Source organism: Sceloporus occidentalis, unplaced genomic scaffold (genome assembly GCF_023333645.1).
Source record: "Sceloporus occidentalis isolate IW3139 unplaced genomic scaffold, rSceOcc1.0.p SCAF_4, whole genome shotgun sequence".
In the NCBI taxonomy this organism is placed as follows: Eukaryota; Metazoa; Chordata; class Lepidosauria; order Squamata; family Phrynosomatidae; genus Sceloporus; species Sceloporus occidentalis.
Window position 1 is genome coordinate 150,755,792 of NW_028316984.1, and position 22,774 is coordinate 150,778,565.

At 38.5% G+C, this 22,774-nt stretch overlaps 1 protein-coding gene across 7 annotated transcripts in view; it reads left to right on the forward strand.

The window, feature by feature from the left end:
- LOC149314859 (homeobox protein Meis2) overlaps positions 1-22,774 on the forward strand; it is a 253,578-nt gene that overhangs the window by 59,355 nt on the left and 171,449 nt on the right. For all 7 annotated transcript variants that reach the window (XM_089522011.1, XM_089522013.1, XM_089522015.1 and 4 more), the window contains one exon: positions 11,379-11,524. In XM_089522011.1, the coding sequence (XP_089378137.1) occupies positions 11,379-11,524 (146 nt within the window). The remainder of the gene's footprint in view (positions 1-11,378; positions 11,525-22,774) is intronic.

The window sequence follows — 22,774 nt, forward strand, 5'->3', positions numbered from 1 at the left end:
ACATCAAAACAGATTTAAATTATTACAGTATTAAAGCAGATAGCATATAAAAGAATAAAATATATTTAAGTATTTAAAATAAATTTTGATGAAATACCACACCCAACCAAAGTTTTTTAAAAATCTTCTGTTTCAAATGCCTGTCTGAAAAGAAAGGTCTTTGCCTGCCATTGGATAGATAACAAAGAGGGAGCCATTCTGGTCTCCCTGGGAAGGGAGTTCTGGAGTCTAGGGGCAGCCACAGAAAAGGTCCTCCCTCATGTCCCCACCAACCATGTGATGGTGGTGGGACAGAGAAGGGACTCTCCTGATGATCTCAGAGCCTGAGCCGGTCCATATAGGGTGATAAGGTCTGCCAAATAATCTGGACCTGAGCCATTTAGGGCTTTATATTTCATGAACATCACTTTGAATTGTGCCCAGAAACAAACTGATAGCCAGAGGAGCTGTTTCAAGAGGGGCGTTGTGTGGTCTCTGTAACCTGACCCCATTAACAGCCCAGCAGCAGCTCTTTTGGACCAGCTGAAGTTTCCGAGCACTCTTCAAAGACAGCACCAAGCAGAGCATGTTACAGTAGTCCAAACTACTGACTACTGTGAAGTTAAAACTTAGAACCCTTTCAAAATCAATTTATTATAGGCTGCATCTGCACTGAAGAAACAATCCAGTTTAACAGCCCTTTAACTGCTATGGCTCAATGCTGTGGAATTCTGAAAACTGTAATCCATTGAAGCATCAGAGCTCTCTGACAGTGAAGGCTAAATGTCTCATAAAATGACAGTACACAGAATTCCATAGCATTGAGCCACGGCAGTTAAAGTGGTGTCAAACTGGTTTATTTCTGCAGTGTAGGTGCAGCCCTATAACATTGAAGTCAGATTTTGTTTTTTAAAGTAAAAAAAAATCCACTGTACCTACACATGTACTAGGTAGCCGTGACTACTGTTTATGAAGCAAAACAACCAAGTTTGCATCTGGATCATAGCCCAAGAAATCTATCTAATGGGGAATCGGCCTTTGTAGGCAAGAGCTGAGAATGAAATGTGAAAAGAATCAGAGCAAAAGGTAGAATAAAAAACATCAGGTCATAGCTAATTTAAAAATCAGGCACAATTCATAGTTCATAGCTAACACGCAGTTTTAAAAGCTGAAGTATGGCAGTTACACAGAAAATTATCTCTTAACTCTTTTTTAAAACCTGATGAAGAAACTAGTGGTCTTAAAATATTTATGAGCATTTCGCTAATTCTGTTTTAACTATTTTCTAAAATCTTTGCAATTTTTCTTACAAAAATCATTAAAGCACACTTTGGTTCATGGGAAGCAATTATGTAGAGCTGAACTTTTGAATCATTGTTAGAAAAAAGTGAGTACAAAAGGCACAAGATCCTGTCTGATTTTGGAAGCTGAGCAGGGTCAGACCTGGTTAGTACATGGATGGGAGACCACCAATTAGTACCAGCTGCAGGCTGTTTCAGAAAAAGGATTTGGCAAAACCACCTCTGAATATTCCTTGCCTAAGAAAATCCTATGAAATTCATGTGGTTGCTGTAAGCTGACAGGTGATTTGAAGGCACATAGACACACACAGAGAGATACCTACAAGGTGATAGTTGATGCTAAATACAGCTATTCATACAAAATCAGTATCAGTGCATTTTTATCTCAGGACAAACAACATAATTTAGAGCAGTGAGAGTGAACCATTTAGAGACCAAGTGCCCAAACTCAGTGGCATTCTCACACCGGTGGTCACCCTGTGCTGGGTGGGGGGGGGGGAGGCTGGACCTCTGGGGGTGGGACTTCCAGTGAGAAAAACCCAAGGCACGCTCTCTCAGTCTCAGGCTAGCAATAGTAACCCCCCCCCCCCGACAAATAAAATTCCATGATAATTTCATCTTAAGATCACCATAAATTGGAAATGACTTGAAGACACCACACACACACAAGTCATGCTCTATCAGCCTCCAAATGGCAATGGAAATCCCCCTCTGATGAACCTTGCCCCATGCTAGTTTCATCCTAGGGTCTCCAGGAACAGGCACTCAGAAGGGAGGGAGGGTGCTCTGGGCCCATAAGTTGTAAACAACTTGGAGGCAAACAACAACAGCAACAACAACAACAAGCATAATAAAGCACAGAAGGTACAACACAATAACTAGAACAAAGAGAGCCAGAGGACTGAGTGAGAGACTTGAATCCCAGCTCGGAGACCTTGGGCAAGTCACAGTCTCTCAGCTGAGAGGAAAGCAATGGCAAACCTCCTCTGAAGAAATCTTGCCAAGAAAGCCCCATGGATGGTCACATTACACTTCCCAAAACTACAGTTCCCAGAATCCCATAGCAAAGCAAGGTGTGGGCCTTCTGGCCAGAAACAAGGCTTCCAGCCAGAAGGGGCAGGACTTCTCTCAGAAGGGGTAGGGCTTCTGGCTGGAAGGAGTGGGGCTTCTGCCCAGAAGGGCCGCACACCATCCCTCCTTGTTGTGTCTTGTTGAGGATGTCACATAACAATTTGTATTTGTAATTTGTATTGACATTCTCACATACCAGTGACACATATATGTCTGTACCTGGCTTCCACTCCACCAAATGCATCTGAGGAAGTAGACTGAAGTCTACGAAAGTTCATGCTGCCAATTTCTTTCTTTGACATAGTCTCAAAGGTGATACAAGATCTCTCTAAAACTGTATTGTGTTTGCGCTCCTATATTATATTAAAAACAGCATAGTTAGCTAAAATTTCTACCAGAATCTCAGTTAAACCAAATACTGTGTTTGTTGAACTGTTGCACCCTGCTTGGCTTTTATATCCTTATGCAAGACATGGCTCTTAACTTACTCGCCTTACTTGGGTGAAACTGGCTTTAGAAACCAGTGAAAGTTATGTGTGAATAAGAAAAGCAAGATTGCGTTAGAAATTAAGATTTTAACTATAGCGTTTAGTTATATTCTGGAAAATACATTATATATTTTGGTAATATGTTCATCATGGTCTTTTGGGGGGATCTTTCCTTCTCTTGTTTCTTCTTGTTGCAGCAACAACAATGATAGTATCTGTCACATTCTTTAGATAACTTAAAGAAGGCAGTCTTCTTTGCTTGGGACTAAAAGCTGGGAATGACTTGTTTGCAGAAATGCCACACAGGGGAGGTGAACAGCACATTAGGAAGCTGTAGCATTAGACAGTGCAGTGCAAGTAGAGTTGAATTTGAGAGCTGGGACTTAACTGTCCATTTGTCCCTGCTCTCCTCCTTAATAAAACCTGAGCATTAACTGTGGTTAAGGGCATTTGAGAGCTCACTAAAAATGAATCATTGAGATGTTCAGAGGAGCTTTACTATAATATATGGGGAAGAACTTTAAAAATCTGCTTTATAGTTACATATCAGAGATTTGTGTTCATTGTGAATTAGTCATAATTTTAATGACTGCTGCAGACACTGATCAATATGTGAATTCAAAATGTCTTACGTTAATTCAGTTATCAGACACATAATGAGAGGACACCAGTAGGTTTAGCCTCTGTGAAATTTCTCTGTGTATCTGTGTTTAAGTGCATAACTGATTTACCAAAGATGTAATTTAAAAGAAAATTAGGGTTTCTTCTCACAACATGATGATTTGTCATGTTGAGATATATGAGCAGTGTACACATGGTAAAGATATCAAGATAGGGAAATCTCTCTTGTGTAGTAGCCCCTCAAATAATAGATTTCAGCATTTGTGCCATATGAAAAGAGCCTTAAAGTGTTTTAACCATTACAGTTGTAAGTGGTCACTGTAACAAACAAATAAACATAGATGATCATGTTTGTATGGTACTGTTAAGTGGAGTCTGATTATGACTTGTTAACTGAAATGCAAGAACAGAGAACAAAATATTAAACTATACTATTAACTAATTTGCCAATGACAAGAAGAAAAATGGCACCACATTTACATATGTGTCCATCTGTCTGCTTTTACACTTTTTGTCTTCTGCAGTGGGTGAAATGGTTTTAATCCAAGCAGCAGTCTGATCACACACCCCCCCCCAAATTTTCTTTCCTCCTGTTTACTTGAGGGTGGGGGAGGATGAGCTTTACTTGACAATAGCTAGCGCTTAGTAGCTGTTTCAAGAGATCGCATCTCTATGACCACATTAGTTATAATGTGAGTGGCAGAAAAATCTCCATGGATAATTTTGGGTTAGTTAGTAGATTGTTACCATCTCAGTACTGCTGAAATCCCTAATCTCAGGTCAGCATGAAGCTGCAGTGGTTACAATCCTGTTGCCTGATGCAGTATGAATGAAAGTGCTTTCTGTCAGAAACATGTGGTCTCTTCAGTACAGAGCCTGTGTAAATCCTGTGTAAATAGAGGGAGGCTAACAAAGGATGAGCCCCTGCAGTTCAGAGCGTTTGGAGCCATTTGGAGGCTGAATTTGCTAAATGCTGCTTATACCGCCTGAAAAGTTGAAGAGAAAGGAGCTTAAATTCTCTTCTTTTTTTCTCTTTCTACTCATTCCCTGAGGGGGACGGGGAGGGGGTTCAGGGCCAGAGAAACTTGAGGTAAGCCTATGAAGACTGTTTTTTCAGTGCTCTTTTGAATGTGAAAAAGGTGGCATGGGTCACTGTCCCTTCTCTCAAGTCGGAAAACCCACACAGTTAGTAAATGTTGCATGTAAACTAACATATTTCACCCTTCCCTTCACTACACAGTATTGGGCCATGAATTAGTCTCTAAAACTGGGGTAAAATTGTGTTAACATATCCAGGCAGTTTAGCGCAGCAGATTGGTAAAAGAGTTGAGTAAGTAGCACGTGTTCTTCATGTTCTGTACTGGAACTTTTTAACAGGAAAATACTTGGTTTTGAAAAAGTATTATGAAAATTGAAATTGCTGCTTACAATATCGATTTTCAGTTTAAAAAAGCAGATAACTTCATTTGGTGTAGTTGAAAGATGTCCATAGGTAAACAGAAAGCCAGAAAGCAAACAGGTATAGAAGATTATATATAAATCCCAAGAAATGTTAAAACAATTATGTTGTAATCAGAGAACTGTAAGAAAGAAAAACAGCTCACACTTAACTGCCATGTCCTAGCTACTGCCTTTCTTGTTCTACAGAGATAAAATGGATGATAGGTCATAAAGTAGTATACGTTGATGTAGCTACAGTGTACTCTTCTATGACATGAATGGGTTAAATTCATTTCACTGTAATGTATGTTATTTGCATTTTCATCTTATTACCTTGCTGAAGCACTCAGGCAGGCAGAGGTTCAGCAGCCAGGGTAGACATCAAGGCATTTGGGATGAGAAGTAATTTTGTCCCACATTCTTTCTTTCCAGTTTTGTGCTGATAATCCAGTGCTACTCCATTTGTGAGGATAGCTGTTTGTGTCATAGTAGAATTGGCATGCACTTCTGTACTAGATTGTTGGCCTCCTATAATTTACTACAGTGATTGCTATGGCACTCTGCTAGAAAAACAGTTGTTGCAGTCCCATTATGGCACTTATACCCTAACAATTTTTAGGGCTGCAAAGCATGAGTGTATTGTTTTATTTTGTTTTTTGAAGTAGATACATATCACATGCAGAAAATGGTTGAGGAAAAGAATCTATCTCCAATTAGGTTTCTTCTTATGTCTACCAAATGTGTATTTTGCAGAATTATCCAAGGACAGAAGTAAATGTTTTCATTGGTTGCCATATCTCCATAAAATAACCATATTTTGCTCTTCTTGGGAAAAAGGCAATATTCATTGTTGAGCCCGAAGATACACGTTACAGTAGTGATCTGGGGCATTTCTGGCACAGTGTGTCTCTTTGTGTAGTTAAGTGTTATCTATGAATTAAGTGGCCACATGGGATAGAAGTTATAACTATGATAATTTTTTTTTTAAATAGAAGTTTCCTAAGTGAGGTAAAAATCAGTCCAAAGTACATGGACACCAATTAAGCTAAAGAGGTACATGTAAAGTTCAGGAGAAAAAATTGCAATCACTACAATCAAGTAAAATTTTATACAGGTATAAATAAAGTCTGAGGTCGAGGGACTGATAGAGAGAGGGTTTCATGAGAATGACTGCAGCCACATGATCATGTATTCTGCAATCTCTGGCCCATAAAGGGTATGTGAATCAATATGACACTGTGGAAAGAGTGTTGATATTTGATTTGGAAAAGGTGGGGCTACATTTTGTATTCCAGTACTTTCTAGCCCAATAATCCAGCTATAGTCTGCTGTATTTCCCAACGTAATTATTTGGATGACTATGGGCATTATTATGGTGTTTTTTAAAGTAATGTAATCAATGCATCTTCCTCTGATTATTCCGTTTCAGTTTTACTTTCAGTTGCATTCTTTTGTGATAAAACAAGCTTTAAAAACCAGTTCATTAAACAAACTGCATTAATTCCAGAATATTGTCTTCTAGAAAATGTGCTTGTGTCTAATCTTTCTCCTTCTCTACTGTATCAAAACATGGACAAAATCTGTAGGCTGCTATATAAGGCATTTTTTGCAGATCTAGGGCTCTTGTTGACTGACTGCTATTGTTATTTGTTGTTGTTGTTATGTGCCTTCAAGTTGTTTCTAACTTATGGTTACCCAAAGGTGACCCTATTATGGGGTTTTCTGAGGCTGAGTGTGTGTGACTTGCCCAAGAACACCCAGTGGGTTTCCATGGCCAAGCAGGGATTTGAACTTTGGTCTCCAGAGTCATAGTCCAGTGCTTAAACTCCTATGCCACACTGTCTTCATAAAATTGTTTTAATTGTAGTGGGGCTCTTTCCAGACTCCAGGCATATATTGTTGTTATTGTCGTCATCCTTATAATAATCATTTGTGATCTGGCACACCAGACTTATCGTTTGGAGAGACACTACATTTTTTAATAAATGAAATTTTTTAATATTATAAATTCTTTAGAGATGCTATAAGAACAATATAGTAAATTAGCTATTCATGTGAATCTTTTGAAGACTGTGTAGCAATCACCTTTTAAAAGAAAAATAAATAAACCCATGGACTATAATTGATGCCTCCCTCCATAACTATGAAAAGTAGTATACAAATGTAGACACACATTTTATTAAAATTTAAATGTACTACTGCTACTATATATTAGAAATTTTCATAGAAAGAAGCGTGTTGTGCAAATGTTAGTATTTATTCAGTGCACCCACACCCCAACACACACGTGATGGCACATCAATACACAAAACAAATAAAAGAAAAATGGTAATAAAAATCAACAACTTCATAATATCTAATTATATTGGTACCGATGTAGTCTACTATTTCATCACCAGCACCCACCAGAGCCAAGTATGATTGAGATCTGTGATTTTAAGGAAAGGGCTATGTCATGAAAGAGCCTCTTTACTTGGTGTATATCGTACTTGGAAACTAACTGAAAGTCAGAGAACCAGTGGGAGATAGTGCTGCCAGGAACAGCATTAAATAAATCTGCTCTGTTCTGTCCTTGGGGAGTGGTACACTGTATAGCACACAATGGTTGAGATCTAGGGGAACATTGACAGCATTGTGACTTGCTGCTGGGGGATGGGTATGCAGAGTGGGGGAACATGAAAGACAACATAGAGACAAACCCTCTGTGGGACTGGATCTTCCATTCCCTGAAGATCCCTGAGGTCTGTGGACTTTGAAAGCTAAATCTCACTGTATGTACGAATGAATGATCTTCCCAGGAATGACCACTTTCCCGCTGTCTGTCTGTCTGTCTGTTTGTCTGTCTGTCTGTCTCTCTCTCTCACACACACACACACACACAGAGTTTCTTTCTTCAGGGAATGCCCCCACCTCCCAAGCCTTCTGAGATTCATTTTCTGTGTGCTGTTTTTCCCCAGTGCATTTTTAAGGGAGGGAAAAGAATGCTGCTTATTCTGGCCTGTTAAAGCCTATTATGTCTTTGTGTTGACTCAGAATTTGTGTAAGCATTTAGAAACATGCAAAGATAACACTGTAGCAAATAGAACTGAACAACTGGTGGGAAAGGCACAGGTATAAATTGCTGCAAAGTTCATAAGACAATACAATATCTTGCTATGTGCCAAAATGGCATGGCTGACAAATATCAGTTTGTACTTGCAGTGTATGAAGCTCTCAGATGCTAAGAATGCATTTTGTTTTTTCTGTTCCTAATATTTCATTTGCTGTAGAAGCACTGAATAAGAATAGCAGTAGTAATTTAATAGAAGCATATGCCCCTCCCCTTTCCATAACATTTCAAAGACAGCCTGTTTTGCTTTTACTGGTCTGAGAAGGACTAAATTCCCACTCAGAGCTTACTTTCAGTAGCTCCAGTGACTATTAAGACTACTTTTTACTTGATCCCTGCATCATACCATGAGATTCAGTTTAATGTAGTGATTAAGATCCTGGAGAGAGGCACTGGAAATCCCTATTCTACCACCATTCAGCCATGGCACTCACTGCTTGACTGTGGGCCAGTTGCTCCCTCTCAGCCTGGCCTACTTCACAAGGGTTTTTGTAAATATAAAAAGCAGAGAATGAGAGACATGGATGCTGTCTTAAGCTCACTGGAAGAAGAGTGACATACAAATACAACTAAAATAAAAAAGAACACATGTTCTTTTCTTCCTGCTGTAAATGTCATATTTCACCTTTGCTGGTTGTACTATTCATAGCATGTTTAATTCTATTAAAACTTATTGATTATTTGTAGTTTTCATTTGCATATTGTTCCTAGTATATGATGTTCTCCCTTAAAAAAATTGTGAGAAAGGTCAGCATTATTTGTTAATCTCTAAAGCAGCCCCATCATCTGTACAAACTTTAAATAAACTTTTGTGGCATGAATCAGAATCAGAATATCTAACAAGCGACTACTTACTCCCCCTCCCTCCCTCATGAATTAACTGATTGTCTTGGAGGCTCCCAATTATGTGCTACATGGCAAATATCACAAATATACTCCTCATCACATACATATACTAAGTGTATGTGTGAGAGAGATTGTTCATTTATATGTTTCTGTAGTGCTATGAGTGTCTGACTGAGAAAAGAAAATTAAAGGAGATAACATGTTATATATCCATGTGTAATATGCATATATCCATTGGATTAAAAAAGCAAAAACAAAATATATCTTTATCTAGACAATAGGTAGGCGAACAGACTGATTTTGAACTTGCACTTTTGGCATGGATTGTTCTAGCCTCTCCATCTCCGGGTACTGCTTTTCAAAATTGCCTGAGGCTACAGTACAGCACCTCAGATCCCCAAGGCCCATTGCCTGGCTCCTAATAGCCACTCTCCATCTGTGTCACATGAACAGATGATGAGATAGCTCCAGTCTCTGTATTTTGGAGAGCACATCCACCCAGGTTAAAATGCTAGGGTTGCCAAGGAGCAGTCAGAAGCCATTAGTGTTCGTGAAAATTGCCTTGCAGCAGTTCTTTGGCATAGTGGGAAGGGTATGTGTATGTTGCAGCTTTGTGCTTATGCACACACATGTGTAGATGATGGGCAACTAGAAGGAATTCTTCCAGAGTAATATTTCTACAAAGTTGCTGGCTTTTGATAAACTATGTAGTCTTGTACCTTTCTTTGATCACTCTCTACCACTTCAGTTTACTTTTTTATTTGCCTTAAGTCAAAGGAAAAGAAACAGTGACTTAGGGTCTGACTCAAGTCCTTCTGCAGATGGAAGAGAACTACTCAGCCTTGGGGCAAGGTGGTTGTGTAATGAAGTGGCCTGTCATTCTGTAAATAGTGAAGACCATCTCTTCTATGTGATGGAGGGTATCACATTGCAGTGAAAATGGAAATGTCAATAAAATTAATCTACTAGCTGGCTATTCTGTTCCCCTAGTTAGAGAAGGTTGGTGTTTCCCCCTAGATTATTTTTGCTTCTTTGAAGAGGCACCACAGGAAAGGTATTTGGGTATCACAAAATGAAGGTGAAATAGAATTTAGAGTTTTGAGGTAAACAATTTCTATGTAGCAGTAATGTGTTTGTTTTAGCAGCACTAAAAAACCAGGAGAGACTATAGGAATTAGTTCTTGGGTCTATAGCATTCCTCAGGAAGCTGTGGAGCGTCTATCTCAGGCTACATTGAGCACAGAGTTTATTGTTTTAGGCTTTCTTGGACAAGGTTTTTACTTAGCATGGGATTTATGGCATTTACTGCTAATGAATGTCTATTCTTAAATTACAAAAACCACCGTCTCAGTGCAATTCCCAGATGTCCTTCCAGGACCTCGGCTTCTTAAACACCAGCAGGGAGCATAAACTCTCCACTTCTCTGTTTTCCTCTTTCGTGTGGCTCCAGGCTAATGATGTGTAAGGAAAACACAGCAATCTATAAAGTCTCAGTGCTGTCCCAGTATTCTTCATTTATTTTGCATTTGATTATGCCACAAGTCGGATCTTGTTTCTTTCCTTTTTTAAAAGTTATTAGTTCAAATATTAATGTAGGAATATGGCATATATTGCTGCTCTTGATTGATGCCTTCCCAAAAACAGGAAGACGTGCTCGTATGAATTTTAAGAAAGTAGGGGTCCTGCAATGCCTTGCCAGAAGAGTTTTTCAGATACATAATTTAGATGCCCTCCAGGCAGGCTTTCAAGGCATTTTTGCTGGAGGGCAAGAAAAAATAACTATGACTGTTAAAAGTAAATGATTTTTGCTAATGCACAATTAATGCCAGGGAAAAGCACTGAAGAGAAAGATGTTGATAGAAAGTTCTGATTAAGCAAGCACCCTACCTTGATGTGCATCTTTTTTTTAAAAGAAAGAAGATAATGATCAGTGATGCAGAGATAGAAGTTTTCATGTCTTGCAAAAACTGTTTTCAGGGTCATACAAGGGGTGTGTGAGAGTATGTGAGTGTATATGTGCACACATGCTTGTGTAGGGAGATGGTAGTAAATGGGGATGGGTTGAGCTGACAGTGTATTATGTCCAGTGAACAGTGACACATTTACTGTCACCTATGGAGAGGACCCAGAATATATAGACCACAGAACATTTAACTTGATTACCTACACTGAGTATTCGGCATGGTTGCAGGGAATGCATTTACAGTAAATAGGTTTTCTTGTGGCAGGTTTTCCCATATTGCATCCCATAATTGACAAAAAGATATTGTACTATGTTGAACACGCAGGTATAATTGAATTAATGATTTGTGCATGTGTGGCACATCAAATTAACATTTCGGCAGACATGGTTTCTAATTTTGATATATCTGTATCAGGAATCATAGTTAATAGAAATGGAAGTTGCCTGCTATTTTCATATGCAAATGACCCTTCAGTAGTTATTCTGATTATTCTGATTGGTTTATATTTCTTGTTTATTATCTTTCATCCCATTTTTTGTTGTTGTTTTGTTTTTGTTAGGGGATGGTTTAGACAACAGTGTAGCTTCTCCCGGCACAGGGGATGATGATGACCCAGACAAGGATAAAAAACGTCAGAAGAAAAGAGGAATTTTCCCCAAAGTAGCAACAAATATCATGAGAGCGTGGCTTTTCCAACATCTCACAGTAAGTGAATGCAATATAGATATATATATTTATATATATATATATATTGTTCACAAGCTTCATTATGTGTAATTTTCCTTTCAGAAACTGTAAGCACATTCACATACTGTTTTAGGATATTGTTTTGGGTGGTTAGAAGCTGGTATTTTTCTATGGTATTTATTTTTGGAATCAGTCCATGATTTGTATATTGACTATAAAACACAGTCCCCAGTACAAAATGGTATTCAGCCCAAGAACTACCATTTTACTCTGTTCTCTAGTACAGAGAACTTTTTTGTTTTTGTTTTTAAAAAATCTGTAATTAGAACGAGTTTCTTTCTCCACCATACATACATGTACATGTGTGTTACATAATCACTAGTACGTGTTTAGGGAGGGCTGAAACCTTTGCAAGGACCTACGAGAAACCAAGTAGTTTAATGTTGGTTGTTCAGTCAGTGTAATATTCAGACCTTCCCAGGATTGAATACATGTGAACCTACCAGGTCTTCTGAGTGGTGCTTGTATGCTGAGTTTGGTATGTAGAGTATGTAGCATGTGTGTTCCACCTTAGATTGCAAGATGTAAGGGAAATCAGAGAATTCATTTGAAAATATTTCCTGTGTTGGTTTGAATATAAAATATAGTCAGAACTTAGTATTTCTAATTCCTCAGTTCTATAGGAGATTAAAGCAGCTATTTAAGGTGCTCTTCAAGTCCATTATCTTAAAAGCTAGCCATATTCACTTCTGGGGGGAAAAGATTATACATGTGAAAAAGCAACACTTTTAGTAGCAATCTATCTTTATATTCCTGTTTGCAATTGGCTTTATGTGTTGGTGTTTTGTTGACTATTACAGCTTTACTTAAGCATCAAAATACATTTTTGCAAAAGAAGTAGTAGCTCTCTTAATTTTACATAGAAATGGTGGAAAATAGTAAAATTATTAGTCCACTTTTCCTTCCATTTTGTTTGGGCAAATACTTAAAAGGGTAGAATGCACAACTATTATACATGCAAGTGTTACTTCTGATTGTAAAAAATTAGACATTTCTGTGCTGGTAGACATTAATTTCAGTGCCACGATTCTTGGACTGGGTACCTTTTTAAATTTATGTTGATGCAAGAACAGCTAAAGGGGTCGGGTAGCAACAGATCCACAATTCTAAACCATCATTTTGATGTAAGGGCATTATTAGCAAACGAAGGTGCATTGATCTGGCCTGTAGGGTCAGGATTAGCCAAAATAGCCAGTGCCTCTGCTGGAACAGTGCTTGTTTTTGCCTTCTAGCTATGGCCATTTCAGAGGTCAGATGCCCTGTAGTACCCACTTGGCTCAGAGGAATTAGACAGAACATGAGTCTCTGGGCTGATTACTTAACCAAAGACAAAATAATGAGTCCTAAGCAAATACTGACTAATTGAAAGGGCTGTAAATCCATTACATATTGGTCAGGGATAATCAGGAGTATTTAATCACTTTTATCTATTCAGGAGCACTGAAGCTGCAACAGCAAAGCCCTGAACCTTGCCATGTGCTTATTATTCTCATCATTATCAAAATTACTTCACAGCTGTTCTTTGCTACATCACCTCAGCTGGAGATTTACTAACCTGTAAAATGTTTTTAATTTGGAAGTTGAGTGAGTGTGAGGGGGAGGATTTTTATTTATTTATTTTTAGCTAGGAAGTGGTTAGAAGAGCAGCACAATGATCATGAAAAAACTTTGGGCTATGAACAATCCACTTTTTTTTCACCCACAGTCACATCTCCATAAATTTCTGCTTTTATTTTTTCTTTTGGAATGGATATACAGAACGTTTGGTGTATTTTTGCCCAAAAGAATAATTTGTGTCTCGTGGATTTTGAATAACGTCTTCCTAGTTTTTAACTTTTTTGAAATACTACTCTGTTTTCCCCCTCACACCAAGTGAATTTTTTTAAAAATAAAATAAACCAGGAGCTTTGAAGAGGATGGTCATTGCATAAGCTTAAAAATGTTCTTTACCATTTACCTTTTAATGAGTTTGTAGGTGTTGAAAGATTTACTGTGCTATAATTCTCAGACCTGAGAACTGATAATGGAGACCTTTGACTACTGCAGTGAAAATTCAAAAAGATTTTTGCCATAAACACATGGAGAGAAAGGAAAGGACTCTCTCTTAAATAGTTCCTCATTCTTTTTTCTTGCTGAACTAATGTATTATTTCAAACTATAACACTGGCCAAGCCACAAATATAATATAAAATAAAATATAAATATTGTTTCATGCAGAATTCTCTATAAAGGGCCTACAATTTTCAAACATTATCCTTCACCACTACTCTAACCTTACTTCCAATAGGTTTGCTCACCCTTTTGTGCTCTGTGACCTGGTCTTCTATTACAATAATCCTACAATGTACCCTTTTTTCCTCTTCCTTTTTATAAAAGAACTAATTGAATTATCTCATTATTTTAATTTGTTAAGCAAATGTATTTTACATCTCAGGATGTGTTCTTAAAAAGGGGGCTGCTAAGGCTTTGGACCTTGAATGGCCTATTGCTGCATTTTGACATTCATGCATTCTCATTAATGAAAAGAACATAAAAGAACTCTGGTTCTATTTTTTTTCAAACACCCAACCAGCATGGAACAACTTTTTCCATAACCCACAGGGGTCTCTCTACATATGTTCTCAACTGCAAGCTATTGTCAACTATTCTGAATACCTCAAAAGGACAAATAAAATACTAAAGGCCAACTGTAGCAATTGTTAATTTCAATATGACAAAAATCATTAACCTCTGCTTTGCCTGGAAGGAGAGGGACTTTTTCTTTAAACTTACATAAAGCTCAGAAATGTTTCTACAGCATAAAATGCCTGAACAAAGCTATTCACTTCCAATTCATCTTGCTTATATAGGAAAAAATGATTTTTTGTGGGGGGAAATATTTTACAAAAAGCAAGGTAGTTCAGCTTAAGAGCTGTTTTAGTCACATATATTATCTTGAATTATTTTAAAAACTTAGATTATAACCCTACATGATTTAATTTGACCCACTAACTCTGTTTTATAATGTTATTTCATCAATGTGTGAATTACTTTTGCACTTAGTTTTGGAATAACCTCCATCATGCTAACAATAGGCTACATATAAAGATTTGTATTTTGTTTGATTTGCTTGGATTGGGTTTTTGTTTTTTTGTTTTTTTGCTAGAAATCACTAATGTTTGCATGATAGTTCTAACATATTCTCATTCTGCAACTGGGGCCTGCTTTACGTTTGCTATTACAATGGTACAGGAAGATGAAAGGATCTGAGGATGAATTGCTTGGAAATGTGCATGCTTTTTCTGGATAATATCCAGAATTTGAGTGGGTAAAGGAAATCCTAGCCTGGTAGTATAAGCTTTTCAGTAGTATATAAAGATTATGATATCAGAAAGGTAAGCCTGACATTAAGGCTGTTGTTATTTAACTTCAAAGATAGTTAAAGAAAAGGAACAGCAAGAAATCTGACCCATGCAGCCTTTATTCATAGCCTTGGAAAATTTCTTTCCCTCCATGCCAAACAGCTCTTTAGTACACTCAATTAGCCTCTCAGACATCTCTGCTTTCCTCCCTCAAGTGCTCCCCTATTTGCCCTGCAAAGAACATATTTGATCGTGGAATGAAAACAGGAAGTGCTTGTGTACAAAGACACCTCTTGCTCACACTGGTTTTGACCAAAAGGTTTTCTTATCACAGCGGCTACAGAAAAAGCTTATTGCATGGTACAGATGCGTTTGGAAAAATAGATGTGCATAATCAGAACAGAAGGCAGTCATAAAGGAAGGAACTATGTAATTCCATGGATTTTTACCTTTAGTGATCCAATCTTTCCTGCTGTATTCAATCTGCTTCCTTCTAAATGCTGTCATGTATATAGATTTTAAATATAAACATAGAATTATCTCTTTTCATTTTAAATAAATACTTTGAGATGTTTATGGATATTTGTAGAATACAGGGCACTAATAAATCAGCATACATTCTACCCATTCTAATATTTCTTTATTTTTTTGAAATCACAATGCCAGTTTTGTTAAAACACACACCAGTGTTTTCAATTTTGGTTAGTTAAAATACTAGCACTTTTGGTTTGAAGAATGAAGCTACAGTATTGACCTAGCCACAGATATATAGTTCCCACTGAACTTGCTTAGGTTTCTATAGCTGCTTACTGGATTGCAGTTTAAAATTCTTACCACATGTGATAAGAATCTAGTGCCACATATTGTGAGATCTGTATAATTTCCTGTGATTTCAGTAGATTCAGTGCAGTTTCTCCAAAATTATGCTATCTCAAGGCACAGATACTACATAAAAAGACCTTGATTCTGAAAAGTCAGCACTTATGCAAAGCTGGTACTGCCTCTACCACAAGAGGTTGAAGAGTGCAATTCCTATCAAAAGAGGAGAGGGAGAAACACAATGAAAGGAAATAACTGCATTATTTATTTATTATTTAAAACCTTTGTATATCACCTCTAAATCCACCAGGACATTCAAGGTGATGTATAATGCATAAAAACATTTAAAAGTAACTGCTTCCTCTTGTGTATTTGTTTTGGTTTTCCTGTCTACTCTTGAGCTCAAAGTTAAGCCAGTAATTAGGCATGTGATTATCAGATGGTCTTGTTTCTCTGGGGATGTAGCCAGCTCATCTACTCTTGTCCATCTAGTGGTCTACTTTCTCCCACTCCAAGCACTGCAGCTAGAATCCTGACTGAATATTAGCTCCTCCTCCTCTCTCTTCTCTGCATATGAAACACATTAGTTGCCTCTATAGCCTAAGAAAAAGCAGCCCACCTTTTGTCTGGAAAGGATTTGTTATCTCTGTGCAGTTAAACAGAGGTGGGTTGGGGAATCTAGTTTACTTGCCCATCCAAATGGAATAAAGAGCCACAAATATGTACCAGTTAAATTAATTTGTACCACTTTATTAAATATTTAGTTTGAATCTGCAGTAGGGTTGCAATCAGTTCAGTATATACCAAAGAAGGGGTATTACTACAATGTTTGACATTACAAGGGTGTGCCAACCACGTCCCAGAACAAAGCTGTAACCGTCTCTTGCCTCTGGCTAGTCTGCTCATGAAAAGTCTGTCCAGAATGATCCCCTCCTTAAGCCATGATCCTTAAAGGGAAACGCCAGTCAGGTCCAGGTTTCGTCTTCATTTGTCTCCTTCCTACCCATGAGTCCCAGAGCTTGAACTGCAAGCCCAAAAAAACCCTTTCATCAAAAAGTGCTCACTGATGATTGCCCACAATGACCTTTTTGGAAATAAAGAGGCAGGACACTGGTGAAAAATGTCAGCCATACTTTATTTACTATTTACACACTATTTACAATTCCCTAACTTGTAGGAGAACATCTTCTAGTGAAGACTATGGCAGACGCTAGAGGTTCTGCTTGATCAGCCCTGTGTTCTGATGGGTCATGCCACTTTGGCCATGCAGCCAGGCTGTTTTTCCACAACTTGTCAGTAGCAAAGTTGTGCCATCATAGGAAGATCTGTCCTTCCCACTTCGTCCACAAACTTTAAGGGGAGAAATGTCCATGCAAGACACGACCCCAAAAACTGATTTCCTTCTCAGCACCTGAACCCTGTATAACCCTAGATACCAGTCCAGAAATCAAACTTTTAACAAAAGGTGCCCACTCTCACAAGCCTCACCACAGCTCATCTACAAAATAATATTTTCCCCTTAACTACACTTTGCACTCTCACAAGGCTCACCACAGCCAATTTTCCATATACTCTTTAAACAACCAGTACCAGGTAGTAAAAAAGTCCCAGCCACCTTTGTAGTAAAATGCCAACTAGATGAGGGCCAAAATTTCCAGCCTGGCCACAATGACAACAAAGACTGTGGTGGCTCACAGTGCAGGACAATGAAGAAGAAAACTGACTTCAAGAAAAACGGGTGTGAAATACTCTGTCTAGGCCAGGGTGGAAACTCCAACACTGGTTACATCATAAAGCAAGTGCCATGATGCCCAGCATCTTTCTCTTCTTGCAGGGCCTGAAAATACTGCCTCACCATCCCTAGTAGCCCATAGAGCTGCACAGAGGGAAACAGAGTTGGATTCTAGCTAAAAGGCAGGAGGAATGAATTTCTTTTCATGGAAGCCTCCAGAACAGATCAGTAACTTTTTTAATAGGTGACAGTACCCTTCAGCACTATATAATATATATACCGTATACTCGTCTTGCCACTCACATACACACACTGAAGGAGCCTTGAAGTTTTACACTCGACCTATCCACGGAGCATGTCAAAAACATAATTCTGGCCCCAAAACTTGCCCTCAGCTTATACATGAGGTAGACTTATAGTTGAGTATATACAGTATATATATATTTTAAAAAACAAAACTAGAAGTGAATATCTTAATATCGCCAATCCTCCAATTTTATTTTATTTCATTTCATTTTATGTACTTCGGCAGTTAATGCAGTCTCCAGTGGATCTCCTGGATTTGCTGCATTTGCCCATCCCCGACAGAGTTTATCCTCCTTCCTGACTTAGCTTTATATTAGTTCTTATCTCAGCCTGGCTGTCTTTCTGGAGTCTGTCCACTGCCCCATGCTGCAAGTAGCTAGACCCACATTCCTTTCTGTAATATACATATCAATGTAATAGCCTAACAGTAACTGCTATTATGTTTCACTTCAGTGGGCTTATTTTAAATTGGTGTCTGAGGGGATGAAAATATCATGGTATCAGTTTGCATAGAAGGTGGGGAGGTTTGGTAATGGGGGAGTAGTGTTTTGGTATGTTGTTAACAATTTTAGGGAAACAGTGTGGCACTCTGAGGGTGAAAAGTAACACTCTGTTCTTCTGTGGACAAAATCCAAGTGAGACTTCCGAGTGGTACCAAGCCAACATAGTTGTGCTTCCTGGTTTATGAATCAGTTCCCATCTCACGGGTCAGATTAAGGAATAGCAAATTTCTAAAAGAAAATGGTCTCAAACCTGCCTGCTTGTAATAGTGAGTGACACCCAATCCAAGTGGCCTAGCAGCTGGAATACATTTTCTCTAATGGGAGGATCTTAGAGGGTGATTGAAATACCCACTGGAGAGAGGTACTCTGTGCATGGCCAGAGGTGGTCATGTAATATATTCATGGTAGTATACCACTGGAAATTGGTTCTAATAGTAGGCACTAATAGGGGGTGAATTAAGGTGGTTAATAGAATTCGTCCATTGCATTTTAGGAAAGTATAGTTCAGGTTTTGAACTGGGGAATTTTCAGGAAGGAATTGTATGCAAGTGTTTGTATGAATTTTATGCAACACAGACCAAGCGTTTCGTGATATTTTGAAACCATTATTTTATTTGCTTGGTTCTTTCCTTTCCTTTTTTTTTTTTTTTTTTTTTTTTTTTTTGCAAGAATACATATGTGTTCTATGAAAGGTCTGAAAAGATCTAAACAATTATGCTACGTAGTATGTTTCTGAAGGAGATGTGTTGGCATTTAACTGTGTCTACAATACATTCTCATATCTTTCACATGGAAGCCATTCTCTCTTCCCCTGGGGTGACTAATTATTCACAATTAAGAGACCATGGCACTCTATGTATGTTTAAAATGCTTTTTCTGTTATAAATTCTGTAAAAATCAGAATATATGAAGAGTTACAAAAATTGTAACACAATCAATTCAAAATAACTAGTTCTCCCTTCATATAGATAAGCAATTTTATCCTTAAATGGAACCATGATGTCCATGCTTACATGAAAGAAGCATGTAACCTACATACCTGGTAACATAATTGCTACAATTGTTTGGTTTCTTGTTTGCTTTTTTCCTCTTCCTCTCTTTACTTTAAAGGGGTACACACCTACAGTTTTTTTCCATAGATGTGCTTATAGTAGCAACAAAGATTACTCATATTTGTACCAGTGAAAGTTTGAAGATTGGCTTTGTCAGGATCATTTGCACTTTCTGTGTTTTGTTTCTTGTTCCTTTTCTTTTCCATTGAAAGCTATATAGAACAATGTCATTCATTCATATTTATAGTCAGATATGCTTCACTGGAACTGATCAAGCTATAGGTCCAAAATTCTGCATAGTGAAAGGCTTTTAAAAACAATCTTTCACTGTGTGCCCTAGGATTAATTTGGGGATGTGGCAGTGTGACTCACATTCCTCAAAATCACTGGCTGCCTACCTAAACATGCAAAATATCAATGGGGATTATACTATGCTGATGCATGCTGAGACGGCAAAGCACTTTGATGTTAGAAGATGTGGCTTCTAAGTCAGAATTATCACACAACATTCAGTGCCATTTCGAATGTGGCACAAGGAAGGCTATGAAGGAGTGTGGAACTACTTTTCCCCTAGAGCCTGGGGGAGGGCTGCACCTACTCCTCACCTTTTACAACTTTGAGAGGGAGTACAGAGGAAAATGGAAGTATTTGAGAGTAATACAGGGCTTTAGGGTGGGAGTGGGGTATTTTCAGATGTTTTCATGTTTTTGGGGCGTTCTGCATGGTTTGAGGGAAACATTGCCCCTAAGTCACACATTTATTTTTAATAATTGTGAGCTTTGAAATATTGACAGAGGCTTCAGGGTCCATAAAAGTGGACCTAGGGCCACATGCAGAATACGAACTGCAATTTGCAAAAAATGAATGTGGGGAAAGCCCAACATCAGTGAATATCATGATTATATTTATTTGCTGGACTCACACACTAGCTCCTGACAGTCCTTACCTTTGCCTTTGCTGTACCCAGGAGTGTATCTAATGGATTTTGTGAACCTAAGGAATTGGTGATAGAAACAGTGGTTTGAAACAAACAAACCACTACTCTGTGCTGGCTCTCTAGGAAGGAGAAAGCAACACTGGAAATTTAGAGAGATACATCAAAATTATACTGGTAGGTTGAAACAGAGGAGGAGAAACAACATCTCCTTCCATTCACTTGGCACTGTGGGATAGGGTGAGGCATATTCCACCTCAGTTCTCTCATCACATCTCATACTTTCAAGAGTTGTTTTAAATAGTTGTACAGTTCATGTTTATGTTTTAAGGTGTTGGGGTTGTTTTATTTTTATTTACTATTGACTGCCTTGGTGATTTTTGTGGAAAGGTGAAAGAAGACACGGGGGAGAAGCAGATGGGCAGCTTGGAGTGGCCTCTGGCCACTCCAGCCCCAGTTGCCCCCCCCCCCATCATCCTGGGACCATGGTGACTGGACACCACAGCCCCAAAGCCAGCCACTGCTATGGTTCTCAATGAGCCATGGGTGGGTAGCGGCTTTTTGCCTATCCTTTTTTGGCTGGCTTTAAGCCACCTTAGGAGGCCCCAGAGCAGCTTCCAGCTGCACCAGGGGTGTGCATTACCTGCATACCATGCCCCCAATGTGGCCAGATGTTGCACTTTTTGGCCCGTCTGTTTTGGGTTTAAGTAATTTAGATTCTAAAGACATCTCTTGTGAGTATTCATCAAGTTCTGCACCTGGCACTCAGACAAGCTTGTGTACTAGATGTGCTTTGAAATTGTGTTCTGGAACATTTTAACAGGCTTATTGGGGGATTCCAAAAGAGATGTTCTTTGAGGATGGTTGTTGTAACGGATGACATCTAACCCGAAATAGCAGCACTGAGACTAGAGATGGGCTTCAAAATATGTTTCCCTCTGCAGAATTAATTTAATGCATACTTCTGTTCTATTCTATTCTATTCTGTTTCTTTTTCTACTTAGTGCACATACTGGTGAAGTGCATCATACTTCTGCTTAGTACAGTACTAGAGTTTACAGAACAGCTATCCTACTAACTGGCTAGTACAGTTCTGACTTTCCCCCCGCTCACATAGGCGCTTTACAGACCACCCAAACCGTGTGACTTCTTCCATGCAGCAAAAAGAATTATGATGCCACAAAGCGCCATTGGTGCACTCGCAGCATCATAATGGCGCCGAGATGTGCAGACACTAAGCGTCTGCTACGTCAAAATGGCAGCGCCCATGTAGAATGGGCGCCACCATTTTGTACGTGCTCGGCGGGTACTAGGGTTAGGGGCGTGCAGAAAGGACGCCCCTTCCTAACCCTAGTATATGCCGACTACGTACTTTTTGGCGGTCTGGAACCCGCCATAGTTTTGTTTATTGAATTTTAACCTTTTTAGCTTGAGTATATTCAATATTACCTATTTTATGGCCTCTTAATATTTGAAATTGGTTTCCTGATTTTAGGGTTGCATATTTTGAAGTTAGAGTTTCCATGGAACCAGTTCACTATTATGTTTGCTTAGTACCATGTTCCAATTCATGTATGCATTTACAAGAGTAAGCAAGTGCTATTCAGAGTGATGTTCTATGGATCAATGCTGGTCCCTGAGCCATTGGCTGCCAGTCCCTTACATGTTTGCTAGAAAGAAAGAAAAATGTGGTCCATGGGCTCAAAAAAGGTACCAGTCCCTGGCACACTGGGGAAGGGGAAATTGAAGCCTCCATTATCAGATATTTTGAGATGATCTGATTTAGGCAACAGAAACATTTGTCAATCCAAAGTTGCACCACCAAAACTTTTTTTAAAAATGCTCAACCATATAGGGTAACATGGTTTCCTTATATACTCGACTATATGTCAACCTCATGTATAAGTCGAGAGCAAGTTTTGGGGTCAAAATTATGAATTTTGATATGTCTCGTGGATAAGATGAGGATAAAACTTAGGGGCATGTAACAAAGGATATAAAGGATGAAGTTTATGTCTTATTCATATCCTCCTAAGCCCAATTCCTCTTGGCATTCCTTTGAGGGGAAACACCAAAGAGGTGCCACTACTGCCATTTTTCCACCCAAGCTTTTCAAAAAGGCCAGAAACAGCAACATGGCAGAAAGAGTAGAGCAGGTTGGTGCTTCTTTTGGATGCTCCAAGGATGAACTAAGCTTTTACCTTTTGCCACTCTACTCGGGGAAGAGGTAAAATACAGTACTTACATTGACCCATGGATAAGTTGACCCAGCTTTTTGGGGTCAGTTTTTTTACAAAAAATTCTAGATTTATATATGAATATAAAGTTGTCTTACAGTTATGTCTATTATTTTTTTCTTACGAAAACAAGATATTTTTTGTGGAGCAAAGATCTATGTATCTTGCAGCAGTCTTGTTGAGAGGGAAATAGAGATATAAGGAGAATGAATGTATTCTTTAAGCTCTGTGTTTTTCTACTAGACAGAGGAAAACATCTATAAATTATTTGAAGATGAAATTTA